Below are 18,247 nucleotides of genomic sequence, written 5' to 3'. Positions count from 1 at the left end.
TTACGATCAATGGTTTCGAATGCTCTCTTCAGATCAAGGAACACAGTAATTACATATTTCTTATTATCCAATTGAGTTTTTATATGGCATAAAGTTAATTGTAACGCGGACTCGCATGAAAACTGTTTTCGAAATCCTGACTGATTATTCATTAAAATACAATTTGACTCAACATGATGTAATAACTGATCGTATACAGCCACTTCGAGTAATTTTTCGATAGGTGGTAATGTATTGATTGGGCGAAATTCATCAGGTTTATTGGTATTAGGAACTTTTTGAATTGGTACAATAGTGCTAATTTTCAAACTTTGTGGAATTTCACCAGTAGTTAACGATGTATTAACGAAATTTAGAATAGCATGTCCTATAGTTTCAAATATCTCCTTTAGCATCCTACAGTTCAATATTTCATGAATAGAAAATTTATTGTTCATGCCGCGGATTATTTTTCGTAAGTGAGGCATTGTGAGTACTTCAAATTTATCGAATGGCATGTATATATTATTATTTAAGTTGGTCCAGTCTTCATTAATATTTATACTATGAACTATACTGTGAATGCTTTCAATAAAGTAGTGATTAAAACTTTGTGCTATTTCTAAGTTGTCTTTTATAGTTTTTTGCCCATCTGATGTATCAAAAATTATATTGAGTGGAGTGTTCAGATCATTTTTATTAACTAATTTTTTTAGTGTTTTCCACATTTCTTTTGGATTGTTTCTGAATATATCAATCTTATCAAAATAGTACTGCCTTTTCTTTACTTTCAGAAGGTTTGTCACCTCATTTCTAAACCGTTTGAAAATTTGCCATTTACTTTGAGTTTCATTATTAGAGTTATTTCGGAAATCTCTGTAAGCTCTGTCCCTTAATTGAATTTTATCAAATACTTCATAATCGAACCATGGAATATTTGACTTATATCGACACTGTTCTATAGGCGCCATATCGTTGATTACTTTTTCACATTTTTCCAAGAGATCGCGATAAATAATTTCAACATTAGCGGAGTCCAAATTGAAAGTTTGCATCATAAGACTAATTTTAATATTATCTAAATTTTTAACATTAAGTTTTCTGAATTGCTTCACACCAACTTCAGATTTGATGCTATTAATTGAATTGACTGATATTATCGAGTGATCAGTGATTTTGGGGCAATTATGAACTTCAGTTTTTAAATTATTAATATTACTCAAGACATAATCAACTAGTGTTTCGCTAGTATTTGTAACTCGGGTGGGATCATTTACACATTGTTCAATTCCATATGATAGTAGAAGGTTTTTCATTTTCTCACCATAAAAAGAATTAGTAAGCGGATCTATATTAAAATCTCCAACTACAATGCAATTTTTATTCGAAGTGAACAGACTATCGCAAATAGATTCCAAATCCTCAATAAATTTTGCATTAGAACTTGATGGTGAATGATACAAACATCCAACAAAATAAATTTTCGTAATGAAATCAATTCTTAATATTGTGCACCAATAGTTATCTTGTAGTTTGAATGTTTTGAATACAGAATAATGAATGTCATTTCTAATATACAAAATAACACCACCCGTAAATCTACTATTAGAGTCACAGCGAACATAATTATAATTATTAATGCAAATTTCGTTATCTTCAATATCTATGGTAGTTCTGGTTTCACTCAGTAAAATGAGCTTAGGATAGTAGCACGCAATACATTCTTGAATTTGATCACGATTTTTTACAATGCTTTGAGCATTAAAATAGATAATATCTGAATTATATAGTATATTAGGGCTTACTGACCATTTTTTAGATCCTGTTTATCCACAATAGTTGGTTTATTGTTTATAAATTTAATTGTTTTATTATTGTAACCATTTTCAATCATATTTTTCAGATTTTCCTTAATAAGTTGAAAATATGCACGCTGTGCCTTAGTTTGATCCCCATATATTCTGATACTGGGAATATCACAAAAATGTTTATTTTTCAAGATGAACTTTGCATCATCTGATGATTTTAAAATAACTTTTATGGGTCTAATTTTATTAGCAGTATACTTTCCCAGCCTGAACATTTTCAACTGGCTCTTATCAATATTGTTATAATTTTTCAGAACATTTTCCACAGATTTGATATCTTCAGACATTCTTTCCGGTTGAGTTTTCAATTTTGATTCATTAATATTGAAGATAATAATGTTTGAAGTGCGCGATTGTCGGTCCACCATCTCACAAATCCAGTCTTCTCTACTTTGCATTTCTTCCGTAACAGGTTTTACTGAAACTGCTGAATTTTTCAATTTCTCTATCTCAGCTTCCAAGTTGTCTATTTTAACAATTAATTTGGGAATGAGTCGAATTCCGTTTTGACAATCCTCACAGTAGAACTTGAGAATTCTTTTACCCTTTAGGTCCATCACCTTCATCTCACTAGCGTTCAGGCCCGAACATTCTCTATGAGTGGGTCTTTGACAGCTATCACATGCTAGAGTCGGTTCAGCAGAAGTTTCTTTACAGGTGACACATTCCATAATTTATAGTTAAAATAATCCTAAAGCACCTGGACTATGAAATTCGTCCGTATAAAAAAATCGAAGATAAGCGAATAACTTTTTATTTTGAATACTTATCACAATTGTCCTTTTTTTTATACACTTTTTGTAGGCACTGCAATAAATTAAATGTTAATGCAGTTCATTTAAACTCTTTTAGCAAACTTCATCCACTAGTTTCAAATAAACAGCATAAAATTCTGCATCATTCAATATTAAATATTGTATTCTTCCTTCACTTTGAACTACACTTTGAAGAGAAAATCACATACGGCATCACATACACAAGGTTAACCTTTCCTTCAACACCTGTGATATGGTGTCACTATATCACGGGGTTGAAACGTTACTTGAAAAAATATACATATAAATTAATAATAAAATAAGGATACATAAACAATATCATAAGTAACAACAGATCGAAAGTAAAAAAGTATCAATCGTAAAAATACATTTACAATCGTCCTGAATTAAAAAAAAATTCGGCCAAATTATAAAAACATTCTTGAATTGAAAATCTTTTCAACTCTCTACTGAATTGATCAACGGTGCGTGCCTCCTTTATGTATTTTGGCAGCTTATTAAAAATTATTTTCCTCATCACAGATGGCGAATCTGATGAAATTTTGTACTTGCAGTACGGAATACGAAATTTTGATTTTTGCCTCGTATTCACATTATGGACATTTGAGTTCAGTAAAAACTTATCTTCATTCTTGAAAGTATAAAAAGATAATTCAAAAATATAAAGACTTGCAAGAGTCGTAACCCTGACAAGTCAAGTAGGCGCTACAATTACCGTATCGTATGATATTAGAAAGTATTATAACAAATAAAATAAAAATTATGGCACTTTCTTATATATAGCTGTTTTTATAATTTTTTCCTGCTTCAGAAATAAATATAACGTTGGTCAATATTTGTTTATGACAAATTGTTAAACTAATAAACAATTAAATAATGATTAAACATTTTTTTTTGCCAAACTATTTGAAAGTGTAAATTATGATTTTTAAAAGCAAAATTATTTCTTAACTAATTATTTAAGCAATCGAAATACAAAAAAATCGATTTTAAACATTTAAAAATTAAAATTGAGGAATTTTTTTTAATCAAAATTATCTCTAGACAACAAAATAGCAAAAAAATTTTTTCAAAAGTAGGTATTGAATTTCTCTATTTGTTTTAAACAATTTAATAGATAAATTACGTAAAAAATTCATATACTATTTTAATAACTGCCATTATTTAATATGAGAACAGACATACCTAAATATCAATTGAAAAAAAATCAACAATTTTCAGATATTTCATTTTGCAATAGTTATAAAAAATATAATCAACAAATTAATAAATTTTCATGAACTTTCATCACAGGATCGTATGAAGTATATATATCAAAAGGGCTCCCTGAAGTTTAAAATTTATAGGCCAATTATTTATACCTTTTATCCCATTATTTATCCCAACGGAAATTTCCTCCCCTTTAACGAGCTTTTTAAAATTGCTCAAATATTAATATTTTTTGAGTTATTAACGAAAAACTAAATACCATTTTTTTTAAATCTTATTTTGTTAATAACAATTGCTATTTTTTACCTGCACCAAAATCCTTCAAAAAATTTTTTCTAGAGGTGATTCCAAATCGAATGAGCTATCGCTCATATTTTTAGGACCTTTATCCCTATTTCTCATGTTTTTGAACTTGTGATTATACTATAACAAATACCTGAACGCGGCGTCACCTCACCATTCATCACAAATATAAGCGGTAGCTCTACGTCAGAGGACTTACAGATAAAATAGGATGGATGCTAAAACTACACAACACATAAAACAACGAGAACCATCAGAAATTCCCCGAACAACCCAAAAGACAAATTCTACCAACAAAACCAAGGAATATACTCGTATAATAGTGAAGATTGCAACGGAGAATATGTCGGCTAAACAAATAGGCGAGTATTAGCCAGATTACAAGAACACAAACTCTCATTTCCCCACATACAAACAACCTCAGCCCTATACAAACACCACCTTGATACAGGACACAAAATCGAATTCGAACGCTGTAAACAAATTACAAGCATACAACACCAGAAAACTAGAACCATAAGGAATGCAATCGAAATTGAAGAAGATCGGCAGTCTAAACAAGAGAGATGACGCTCACTTCCCCGATTATTCGCTTCCGAATAGAAGCGACCTAAGTTTAGAGTATAAATTGGTCTCCCGACTTACCAACCAACCTAAAAATCATTCTCAGTTATGTCAGTTAAAATTAGATTAGATCTAAAAAAATCAATTTTCACCTTTACCATTGCTGAAATATTTATAAAAGTAATACGATCAAACAAATATATCAGAGCAAATCTGTAACAGATAATTTTCATTGTCAGTTTTATTACAATAATTTTGGCAACGATCCCATCGAAATTCACAGTTATAGAAACTTTTTTCCGAAAAGCTAATTTTAATATTCTACTGTTTCAAAAATAGTTTGTGATAGTGTAATAAATATATAAGCATTGAATTGAATATACTTATTCGTATGTGCGTTGCCTTTGGAAATAATTATCTTACTCCTTTTGGTACATTTACGTGATATGTCTTATCTATTATGTATAATGAACCATTTGTTTGCTTGATACCATTCTAATTAAAGCACGTTTGTAATAAAAAATCTCGATGTGCTATCAAGTAATCATAATTGATTAGGGATAATCATTTATATTAACCTTCAGTATATTGAATAGAACTGGCCGATACTTGATGAAAATCCACAATGAAAAACTAATTAATACAGTTTATTGTATGATTTTTACTATAAAGGGTTTTACACGTGTCGCGGTTTTTGTAAAACCTGTTATTGCGAAAATCATACAATAAACTGTATCAATTAGTTTTTTTTCCTTCAGAGTATTGTGAATATTCAACTCTGATAACGTAACCAGAAAGTTCTTACTTGAGAATTTTGGTTTGCTTCCTTATTCAAACATGTTTTCTCAACATCTGAAGACAATGTTTGAAAAACTACTCATGATCGTTGATACACCACTTATTTCTATTTTTTAAAGAGGAAAATTTTGAGTGGGCGTTGATTGCAGAAACTTCTCCAGACATTTCTATCATTTTCAATGGTCGGTTCTATGATTACCAATTTCAGAAATGCCTTTTGTATTTTCCAAAAAAAGTGGGGATTGAGAGGGCATGTTCCAGAAAAAAAGACTGATGATGTTTTGAAAATTTGTTTCAATCTAATAAATCAATGTAATTAACTAATATGAAGAGAGTATATACAGCGCAAGTACCCCCTCAAAACTTTAGAAAAAATGATAAAATTGATTTGCAATAGTTTTTGAATTCAATTAATAAGTTTTAAATACCATGTACGTTGCTTTGGTCTATAAATTCATCATAATTAATAAAAAATAAAATTGAATTTTAGGAAATAAATGATAACATTTTCATTTACAGTATGGTGAGAAGTCACCATTAGAAGACAATGATCTTTCAAAGACACAAAGCGTCGAATCAAACGTAGGAGAAGAATTGACGACAAAATCCACGACGTGCCAGGATAAAGAGAAATCCAAATCATCTCATAACCGATCAAACCAAGAAAAAAAGTTAAGAAATACCTTCGGATGGGCAAGAGTCGATGTGGTCTTTACGTTGATATGTTGCGTCTTCTTGGCTTCCCTCAGCTTCTCAATTTTTGTGGAAGCGCTGCAGACTCTGATTCATATCGACCATCATGATGAAATGCATCATCCTATATGGGTTTTGTGTCTAGGTAAAATTAGCGATACTGCTTTTAAGTATACATTAAGAGTTAAAGTTCAACTTTTTGGTTTCAAAGTTAAGAATTTGGAAGTAACTACCATATCGATTTTGTTAATTTTGTGGGAGTTGTGAGTTCTGGAGAAATCTGAAAAACTGACATAAGAATTCCAGAAAGGTTAGCGTAATCTTTTCGGTGAATTCAGGAAATAGATATATAATATGCTATTATTACTCAATTTAAAATTGTCCTTCTTTTCTGCTTGTTTATATGATAAAGTACAGTACATTAGATAGCTATAATAATTTCAAAAAGATATAGGCATTCATTTGAATAATTTTTCTTTCGCGTTTTAAGATCATTTTCTGTTTATACATTGAAACCTATTGAATATGCAATATAAAAAATGAGAAATGAAACTTTCTACGTTTTTACCACTTTTATTTGTAACTATCGTTATTGCAATTTCGTCTTATGTGGACATTTTCAAACTAATACAATGAAACTGAAAATAAATAATAATGTGGGCCCTTTTATAACTAAACACCACTGTAGATAATAACAAAGGTACTTAACTCAATTGAGTACCTGAATTTTGTTTACCTGTGACGATGTGGGTATGCTAATTTGAAAACCGGCGAGTAAACGAGACCGATTCGATCATTTAGCAGGTTACATCCGCAATGCTTATGGTTGTGAATAACCAAGAATTCCAAATAATTAAGTTTCCAACATTTGCTTGCCTAGTACAAAATTCCCGTATAGTTTAGAGTCGAGAACTTGTGATTGCATTCCAAGGACTGCAATCAAGACTGGCCTGAACGAATTGTTTTTTAGATGATTTGATTTATAGCCAGTCTTGAACTATGCCCACTGAGTATATTTGAACATTTTTCTTTCTTTATACGAGGAATTGGTCAAATTTCGGATATGCGGTTGGTTACTTCGTTCACAGGCAGATGGGGCGATGACAAACCTGTTGTTTGTTGTCCGCTTCAGCCTAGTTCCAGGAATGATACTCTGAAGGAAATCGATTTTCAATTATCGGAAATCATCGACTTTATGTTGATGATAGACACTAACTTGCACTGACGAGTGGCCAAACAGCCCGATACCGGTCTGTAAGTGTGTTCCAATAATTAAAAATCTATTACGGCAGTTGTATCGCCAACAGCATATGCAGAAATAACTTGAGTTATATTGTATATAATCCAACGCCCTACATGGTATCAACGAGGGGAGTAGTTGTTTTCTGATAGGTGTCAGTCCATTAATCTACAGTATAGAAAGTTGAGACGGGCCTGAACGAATTGTTCTTTTAGATTATTTGACCTTCACATCCTTACGGAACTCGAATATTATCATCTTGCAATAATATTGTCAACATAACTTCCAAGCTAAAATACATTGAACAAGAGAATTAATGAAAAAGTTTTTTTTTTCTATTTATATCTATCAATAGATTGCTTTAGTTGTGTTGTTCTGTTGAATATTGAATAATACAGCTTTGTTTTCCATAAAAATCATCAACATTATCCACAGCTGAAACTATAATTCTCAAACCGATGGAAATAATCAACTTTTTTTATTTTGTCAAATTAATCTAATTCTGGTAGTTGAGAATATCAGATATGTCATGTGTTGCGATATTAATTAGATTCTTTTACGATTTTCTTCATGGAAAATATAACTATTTTTAGGAGCAGCTGGTTTACTAATGAATGGAATTTGCTACCTCTTGATTGGAGGCTATACGTATCACCAAGAGAGTTTTCTGTATATCACAGAAAGTGGTGATGTAGTACTGGATAAAGTAGTTATCAACCAGTCAGAACCCAGAAGACGATCCATGTTGAAAACCATCAATACGAATATTTCAGCTCCCAGACAAAGACAAGGCGTATGGGAGATGACCAGAGATATTAGTGGTAGGCATCTTGTGTATAGCTCAAGTTTGAGCTGAGACCGCCAAGACCAATGTTTATCAAATTTATCATACTTCTTATTTCAGGGTGTGTTTTGGTGATAATTTGTGCTTTGGTAATTTTCTTCACGGATAAAAATATTGCCAAATTCGTCGATCCTATCATATCACTTTTTTCTGCTGGTTCAATCATGCTCTTGAGCTATCCATACAGTGAGTATTATAATGATAGTGGTGATATTACTTGTTGTAGCATTATTAGGAAAATATCATTTTTGATATCGTATTTTTTAACACATTTTGACAGCAATTACTATAAAGATAGTCATTATCTTGTAATATTCTACTTTTAGTGAAGGAAAGTTGCCTCATATTGCTCCAAACGATCCCAGATACGATAGACATCGATTCTCTGAAAGCACAATTATTGAATCATTTTCCCGATATTGTTAATGTACATGATTTCCACGTATGGCAGTTGACGACACACAAAATTATTTCAACCGTACACATAATTTTTCAAAATCCAAAGGTTTGTACATTGAATAACGAGAGGGGGATATATCAATAAAATTATATATTTTTAGGTGTATACTAAAATAAGGAATGACTTGAAAGAATTCTTTCTCGAAAAGGGAATAAGTCAAGTAACGATACAACCCGAATTCTTCACGAAAAATGCTAGTGTAGATAGCCTGAGCTCAAATAAATATGCACCAGATTGTTTGATGGCATGTCTTGGAGAGGTCTGCAAGGATAGTCACTGCTGTCCGAATTATCAAGTAAGTAATGGATCACTGTTGAAATTGATTTCAATTGAATCCTTTATTCATCTATCCAGCTGCTTGTATTGATACAAGAATTTGCTTTAAAAAATTGTTTTCCATTCACATTGAAATCGAGACCGCTCGACTGTGAAAGTTACAAGGCACCAGGAAAGCCACATTCTGAAATTAGTATCAGATGTACATAATCTGTCAATGAAATGATTCTAAACTGTTCCACCCATCAGTGAATTTTTTTTCAGCCACAAGGTACCAAGGTATTGATTTGCTTGTAAAATTTGGAAGTGAAGCTGGCTCTAAATGAAATAATTGCAATTAAGTTGTTTCATGGAAGTTCTCAAAGTTATCTGGTGAGGTGGCCCAGAACAGCAAAACAATGATCTGAGAGAAATTTATATCTCTACAAGGTGCTTCAAATAATACTTTTTCGTCAATTTTATATTAGTCTGTCTTCACCTTCTACATTTAATACCCCTATCTGGAGATCAACATATTATATGTTATTCGTAGCCGTCCTTTCATTATTTGCTTTCATCAAAATATTCTCCAGAAATTTGACACATAAGTACTGTGACGAGTTTGAAACCTGCCCTGACCGATATCTCAGCCAGCGAATAAACAATGACTCATCGCGAAGGAATGCACTCGACAAGCCATCGTGAATAGAGAGATCCGGAGCGTTCGTTGACGATATAAAAAGGCCGCTCTCCGTCCCGAGCGGCAGTCAGTCAGTCAGTGAGTCTGTATTCACAAAAGCGAATCGTGCGTTTGAATAAAGAATTCAAGAATTAAGCGTTAGTTGCTAAGTGTGGAATATAAATTAGTTGTGATAGTGAAATATTGTTGAAAATAAATTTGTTCAAGACAGTTAGTTCTTTAATTCGTTACAGTACATTTTAATTTCAAAACAAAAGAAACGACGACAAATTTTCAATTACATGTCACTTTTTGTAGTAGTGATAGTAAATCTCAGATTTCACTGTTCCCAATGAATGAAAATCCATTCTTCGATGATCTAGGCCAGGGGTCTCCAAACTACGGCCCGCGGGCCAAATCTGGCCCGCGGCAGCCAATGATTTACTGTCATCAATCTGGCCCGCAACAGCCAATGATTACGTAATTGTTGTGACAATACTTTGTAGCTGTGGATCAATTTAACTTGTACCAATTATCAAAAGAGATTTAAGATGCTCATCGATTAATTGAGATCTGTAAACATTCTTTGTGTACTTCATCTTGGAAAACGTTTTCTCACACAAGTAAGTAGTACCAAAAACAGAAAACAACCCACGAGCAAATTTATGCAAATTATCAAATTGTTCCAGTGGAAGACTCTTATAAAATTCCAACAAAGATGAATTTTGATATTTGTTCTTAAGCATATCACTGTACCGTAAATCAATAATTTCCATTCGGACTTCCGGAGCCAGGGTTTCAATGTCAGAATCAACAGGATTTTGAAAAAGATTAATTTCATTCGCAATGACATCAAAATCTGAAAAACGAGTATCAAAATTTATCTTCAAAGCACTCAAAGTTTCGATTGCAAAATTGACGGGAAATTCAGTCTCTGGATTTGATATTGTTGTATAAATCAGGGAGAAGCTGATTTTCTCCTTGCAATCTCAAATTCAGTCCCTACATATGATTTGTCAAATCGACATAGAAGGCTAACTTCCACATCCATTCACTATTTTCTAAATCGGAAAAAGGGCGCTGCTTCTCACTTAAAAAAAAATTCGATCTCTGCTCGAAGTTCAAGAAAGCGCTCAAGGACTTTTCCGCAACTAAGCCAGCGTACGGCAGTATGAAATAGTAAATCATTTCCTCCAATCTTTTGAATGAACTCTCGGAATTGTCAGTGATTCAGCCCAGTGGATCTGATGAATTTAACAACTGACATGACTGGTTTTAGAACTTCAGACATATCCAAAAATTTTCCGCACAAGGACTGTTGATGAATGATACAATGTAATAATGGTTTTGAACCACCATCATTTTCTACAGCTTTTGACACAAGTGCAACCACTCCTTTATTTTTACCATACATATTTTTGCCTCCATCAGTTATATATTTCAAATTTCTCCATCTAAGGTTCATTTTATCAATGGCATTTTCAACTCCCTTAAAAATATCTGCCCCAGTTGTCGTGCCGTGAATACTATCAATATCAAGAAGTTCTTCATACACTTCATAGCTTTTATCTACTCCGCGAATAAAAATTAACACCTGAGCAGTATCTGACACATCCGTTGACTCATCCAATGATAGAGAAAACCACTCATGATGTCCATTTTTGACAGACAGTTGAGATGATATATTTTCTGCGATGTCTTGCACCCTCCAAGTCACGGTGTTTGCTGACAAACTGACACTTTTAAATAAATCTACCTTTTCGGGGCATATTTCTTCGGCTACTGTAATCAAGCATTCTTTTATCATTTCTCCATCGGTGAATGGTTTGCCACGTTTTCCGATTTCAAGAGCCACACGAAAGCTGTCGCGAGTTGCAGACTCTTGTTCAGTATTCGCTTTGGTAAACAAAGATTGCTGCGATTTGAGTCCGCGTTTCAAAGCTTCAAATTTTTCCTTCCGCAAACTTCCTGTATACTTGGAGTAACTTTGAAAATGTTTCGATTCACAGTGTCGTTTAATGTTATAGTCTTTGAGAACAGCTATGGTTTCATTACAAATTAAACATAGCACCTTATTACTGGACTCAATCACAAAGTACTGAAAGTTCCATTTTTCCTGGAACGTTCTGCATTCACTGTCGATTTTTCACTTTTTTTCCATACTAACAAATCACACATAAAAACAATAAGTCAATTCAAAATACTTTTATTGACAGGTGTTACTTTATTTCACAATAGACAGTTTCGCTTCCTTCGCCTTTCCTACGCAGACTAACTCGCAGTTGCGCCGCTAGCCTTTTTATATGCAATTATTACTGCCATCTCAAGGTGATCGGAATACACTAGCTAGAAAAAGAACTTTCTCGAACCAACGCGGTAATTCCAAATATTTAATTACGCCTAATGCCACCTAGCGGGTAGCTGAAAAAGATAGTACATAGTACCACTACTCGCCACTAGATGTCGTTAAGTGTCACAATACACAATTATTATTGAAATGCAAAAAAAGCGTAAGTTTGCTTAGGTCACGCACTTTGCGACTATCCTAGTCTAGAAATATAGTTAAGGGCAGAAATTGGCCCTTGGAACAAACTGAAAAAATCATTATGTTCCGAAGGCTTCAAAGTTTGGAGACCCCTGATCTAGGCGGTCAAGGAATCGGTTCTTCTCGTCCAATACACTTATCTAAAAAAATGATATTAAAACAAATAATAAGCTGGTGCTCCATCTGATTGGAGCCACATTTCATCTTCGATGTGATTAGGTAGAGATGTTTGATCCACCTAGAGAAATCTTCTCTGATGAATTGAAGTAATTCTTGTCCATTCAATTTGCGTTCGAGAAAATATTGTCCACGATACCGCGCCATACAGCAGATTCCACTCAAGTTGATGATCGTTAACATGCAGTTTATGCGGATTTTTGGTATTATAATATCTGACAAATCCATTTCTGTGCATCGTTCGGCAAAACTGTAATTTCTTCAAAAAATCTGCTCTTGTCTACTCTTGGAGTAGCTGCACGTAGTGAGGGTACAAGTTTTATTTTTCAAATACACACATCGCCAAAATTCTTGGACTCCCCTCGTAAATTGTGAAACAAAATATTTATCATGGCTGGTTTTTTTTACAGTTCATCTTTATTTCTTTCACCTGTGCTAGACATGTAAAAATGTTTTCAAAAACAATTTCTTTTAATTTTAGATACCAATTTTTAAAAAATGGTTCATACCGATTTAGCGCGTTAAAATGATTGATGAGTTCTTCTTTGCAATTATGCCTGGCAATAGAATTTCAGTGTTCCATAGAGCAAGAATAGTGGCTTTGCATGATGAGGGTCTGCCGAATCATCAAATCGCGGATAGACTAAGGATTTCCAGCGCTTCAGTTATCCGAATAGTTCATTTGTACCAGGAAACTAACAGCGTTGATTGGAGACGTGGAACTGGGCATCTTGGGGTAACTAATGCCAGAGAAGATCGGTATCTAGCGGAATATGTACGTTGGAATCGAACCGTAACCATCTCAGCAGTCCGAGCTCATTGAAGAAGAACGTTTGGCCGATTAATTTCTAGTACTGAAAAACATTATGTTCAATAACAAAAGTACCTTCTACAGGAATGAATTTGTCAATAGGCACAACAACCATTATTAAAGTCCACATAAACTGTACGTTAACGACGATAAATATAAATGGAGTTGTAAAGGAACAACATATAGCTACATTCCTGAATAGTATTAATGAGCATAAATACAATATATCCGTTCAAGGTGGCTATATTGAACCGAAGTTCAGATATTGGCCACCGATGGGGCTCGCTGCACACCTCTAATGGTACTTCAGTTAGAGCTTACCAGAATAAGAATATAACCGATATCAAACGGCCAAGCGCTCTATGCGCATGTTGACAGGCATAGACATCTTGTGTTGGGTCCGGATGAGGGTTGGGGACGTACTATCGCGGGCAGACTAGTCCTGACGTACGAGACATCGCGCTTCTCAGAAACGTCTCTCTGACTAGTGACATTTACGTTCTGTCGGAATTGGATTCTGATCACAATCCAGTTATTCTGGTACAGGGCAATGATCTTCCTTCTGATTACCGTATGAAATCTTCGACGGATTGGGATATTTTCACAACCCAGCTCGGAGAGATGCGCGCCCCTCCTGAGACACGTCATTCTCCAGACGAACTCCACGCGGCAGTTGAGCGTTTCGAGCTTTGTGTAAATGATGTGTTTCAAGGGGCCAACTCCAGGGAAGAGTGTCCGCTGAAGAGCTACAATGAGTTTTCCCCTCGTATCAAAGCCTTGATATAAGAGAGAAATCGCTTGAGAAGGCTCTATCAACGAACCCTTTTCCCAGGAGATAAAATTGCGGCAAGCAGGATGGCCAGTCAAGTCAAACAGGCCATCATTTATCACCGAAACGAAATGTGGGAGGAGCTCTTGGAATCCCTTGAGCCTGGGGACGACGAGCTTTGACGAGTTACCCGCAGACTCAAAGGGAAGAAGACTGCTCCCTCAGCCATTCACGGAAAGCGCGGAATGTGCTACTCCCCCGCCTTTGCCCATACGATGGAATGTCAGTTCCAACTTAACGTTGACGACAACGACGACATCGACCGCAATATTCTACTAGAAGATCGGGTTCACCGTATCCTCAGGGAAGATGACGACGATAACATCCGCCCGGCTTCTGTGAAAGAGCTGAAGGGTTATATCAGGGCAGCAAATGCCAAGAATGCTCCGGGGCTCGATTCAATAACCAATAGGTTGTTGAAGCGGCTCCCAGACAAATGCGTCGAGAACCTTCTTAATATAATAAACAGTTCGTTAGCCCTCCCCAGAAGGTGGAAGCATGCGATCGTTGTCATGATCCCAAAACAGAATCAGAACCTGCTGTTCCCACAGAACTATCGCCCGATCAGTCTGCTCTCATCGGCGGTTAAGCTGGCTGAAAGAGTCGTTCTGCAAAGACTCAACGAAGAAGTTGAGGACCGAAATGTTCTGCCTGACGAACAATTCGGCTTCAGGAGAGAACACTCCACTGAGACTGGTCAAAAATACCATCGCAGAGCTAAACCACAATCGAAAAGTTCATGTTGTTCTTTTAGACATCTCGAAGCCCTTCGACCGTATATGACACGAAGGTCTTCTACATAAGCTAGATCGCGTTCGACCTGCCTCGAGGCCTGATCCAGTGGATTGGGTCTTTCCTGAAAGACAGAACATTTCAGGTTAAAGTAGAGGGCTCTCTGTTTGACAACAGAGAGATCCTCGCTGGAGTGCCACAGGCGGTTGTGCTCTCTCCCACGCTGTACTCTTTTCACACCAGCGACCTCCCGAGGTCCGAGCGATGACACGGCTGTCCTCTCATCTTCTATGGGTCGGGATCTCGGGATCGTCTACATGCAAAGTGCATTGAACGACTTCGAGCGCTGGTACTTCGAATGGAAGATCCGAGTGAACCCGGAAAAGACTCAGGCGATAACCATCTTCTCCGGCCAGAAAAATGAGAATCTCTGGAAGTTAGGTCGAATGGCAAGCGCGGTTAAGTACCTCGGTCTTCTAATAGACCGTAGGCTCACCTGGGATCCGCACATTATATACGTTAAATCAAGGATCGATGGACGAATAGCTAGTCTGTACCCTCTGATCAACAAAAGATCTAAAATGAGCCTAAAAAACAAAATTATCATCCACAACATGATGTTCAAGCCTGTTAGGGTACACCTAACTGTTTCACATGCACAAAAGTCTGCAACGTTTAATGGACCTCACTTTGCCTTTTTGATGAATTAGTACGTGTATAAATGTCCTCACATTGTTAGGGTCTTTGAAAATATATACGGACCTCATTTCACTAGGAGCATACTACAATCTGCACTTGGTAGATGTATATTGAAAAAATAAATAAATTTCCCTTAAGATTTATACGAGTATATTTTCCATTTTTCTAGTGGAAGAGAGAGGCCGCAGCTTGTTTAGTTAAAACATTTCCAGACAATTCCTTCAACCGGTCCTCACTTGGTTGGGACTAAACTGTGTCCTCACTTTGATAGCTGGCGGTATATAAATATATATATATATATATATATATATATATATATATATATATATATATATATATACAAAGATTTTATCGAGTGTGTAAGATGTACAGATAAAAAATGAAACAATTAGTGGACATAACACCGCACATTTGTGGTTCCAGTTAGAAGACCTAGAATTCCCAGGCTACATCTAACATGACCACGTAGGCAGCTATAGCTACCTGCGTGACATCCGGGTCCAAGATATAAATACATACAAAGATTTTATCGAGTGTGTATGATGTACAAATAAAAAATGAAACAATTAGTGGTTTTTGGAGTGTTATGTCCACTAATTGTTTCATTGTTTCATATATATATATATATATATATATATATATATATATATATATATATATATATATATATATATATATATATATATATATATATATATCTATATATATATATATATATATATATATATATATATATATATATATATATATATATCTATATATATATATATATATATATATATATATATATATATATATATATATATATATATATATATATATAAATTATTAGATAAGTACTTCTTGATCACTCCCATATTGATTTCAATCTAAGAGCCACCGGTAGACAGCTGTTTCAGCCTGTTGGGCATCGTCAGTACCGGGTAGGCGGTCCTCGATTGAAGACAAAATGAGAAAAACCAAGAAAGTACTTGATAAAAATAGCTGCGTAAACGCAAGCGAAACATAAGTGGAACCATCTATTGGTGTGACACCCAAGTCAACTTGCCAAGTTTTTTATATCAGTGTTGATGGTTTCACCAATCAACCAACAACTGCGGTAGCAGAAATTTGGGAAGCTAACCTGAAATGCCATCGGAAAATGAATCCACAATGTTCCTAGAAATGATATGAAATCTAGAAAGGTTAGAAAGGTTAATGCAGTCAAGCTGCTGGAAAATAATTCCATGAAAATCAAAAAATGAATAGATATGTACTTCTTCCCAAATTTCTGCTACCGCAGTTGTTGGTTGATTGGTAAAACCACCAACACTGACATTAAAACTTGGAAAGTTGACTCAGGTGTCACACCAATAGGTGGTTCCACTTATGTTTCGCTTGCGTTTACGCAACTATTTTTATCAAGTACTTTCTTGGTTTTTCTCATTTTGTCTTCAATCGAGGAACGCCTGCCCGGTACTGACGATGCCCAACAGGCTGAAACAGCTGTCTACCGGTGGCTCTTAAATTGAAATCAATATGGGAGTGATCAAGAAGTACTTATCTATTTATTTTTTGATTTTCATGGAATCATTTCCAATGAATTATTTCCCAACGAATTATTACACAAGTTTGAAAGTTGATTCAAAATGAGGTAATATTTTTAGAAGGTTGATGATATTTCAAAAATGAATGATTTTCATACGAACACTTACAAAATTAATTGAATTAATCTATTATATTTAGTAATATTTTATGATTTTTTCAGCAAAAATCAACAGGAAAACTATTGTTGGAAGCCACACCACCACATGCTTCAATAGCGAGCTTAGAATCTGTAGAGATGTTGAATGGTGGTGCTCGCTCTGGAAAATGTAACGATTGTGAAATAAAGAATGACGAAGAAGTAAAAACCAATCACCCTTCTGACGAATCCAAAGCAACATCGCCGTGTCAAATTATTGTTGATAACGTACAGAGACAAAATGATATAGTTATCTATACGTGCAACGATGACACCCAAGAAAAAAGACAACCTACTTGTGTTCAAGGCAATAGTGGCACTGACGGCGAAACCAACACAACGACAGACGAGCAGCATATGTAAATATTTTAATCGAATTTGTTACATAATTCATCTAATATCATATTTTACATGAATACCTAAGTTTCATCACTCAACAAGGCTGTGCTAGGTTAAGTTTTAGATGAATATTGTTGTGATAATGTGAATTTTTATCAGAAGACCGTTTCAAATCGGTTTTAAAAATAAAATATTAATTAAACAGTGTTTGTTTCAATACAACCAAAATAATTGTAGGGGTTCGTCCGTTTCGTTCATTGACAAACTTTCAATCAAATATAGACCCGTATTTTTCTCTAGAAATTGTAGTCATTCCTATCCTACATTCGGCCACGTATCATATGACGGCCATTGTAGTAACAACTGTTCGGACCAAGACAATTAAAATAATGGTTCGACCAACAGAAATCATGAATAAAATACGGACTTAACATGTATTACTTTTACGTCACTTATGCATTCCAAGAAAAGTAGGTGAATATCACTTCAAAAGTTTTCCATATTTTTGGCCATAATACATTTTCAATAAGTAACGACGAAGATGATATTTTTTAACAAAAATTCATTTATCAACCTAAACTGATCAAGAAAATACGAATACGAAATATACTTTGTTTAAACGACGGTTAATCATATGAACATAAAAAACCAAACACGATAAAACTATAACAAATGTTTAAGATTTGTACATTTATGTAATTTGTATGTGTATAAGCGTAACATA

At 34.5% G+C, this 18,247-nt stretch overlaps 1 protein-coding gene across 7 annotated transcripts in view; it reads left to right on the top strand.

The window, feature by feature from the left end:
* ZnT77C (Zinc transporter 77C) overlaps nucleotides 1–17,725 on the top strand; it is a 114,638-nt gene extending 96,913 nt beyond the window's left edge. For all 7 annotated transcript variants that reach the window (XM_074185285.1, XM_074185288.1, XM_074185290.1 and 4 more), the window contains 6 exons: nucleotides 6,017–6,335; nucleotides 8,024–8,251; nucleotides 8,335–8,460; nucleotides 8,601–8,779; nucleotides 8,835–9,029; nucleotides 17,209–17,725. In XM_074185285.1, coding sequence (XP_074041386.1) covers nucleotides 6,017–6,335; nucleotides 8,024–8,251; nucleotides 8,335–8,460; nucleotides 8,601–8,779; nucleotides 8,835–9,029; nucleotides 17,209–17,547 — 1,386 coding nt within the window. In that variant the 3' untranslated portion in view covers nucleotides 17,548–17,725. The remainder of the gene's footprint in view (nucleotides 1–6,016; nucleotides 6,336–8,023; nucleotides 8,252–8,334; nucleotides 8,461–8,600; nucleotides 8,780–8,834; nucleotides 9,030–17,208) is intronic.
* The last annotated feature ends 522 nt before the right edge of the window (nucleotides 17,726–18,247 follow it).

This window comes from Leptinotarsa decemlineata, unplaced genomic scaffold (assembly GCF_025532065.1).
Source record: "Leptinotarsa decemlineata unplaced genomic scaffold, Ldec_3_MD MMD2_tig00026369_RagTag_RagTag, whole genome shotgun sequence".
Taxonomy (NCBI): Eukaryota; Metazoa; Arthropoda; class Insecta; order Coleoptera; family Chrysomelidae; genus Leptinotarsa; species Leptinotarsa decemlineata.
Note: the sequence above shows the minus strand (reverse complement) of the source record. Positions and strands in the feature narration are given on the sequence as shown.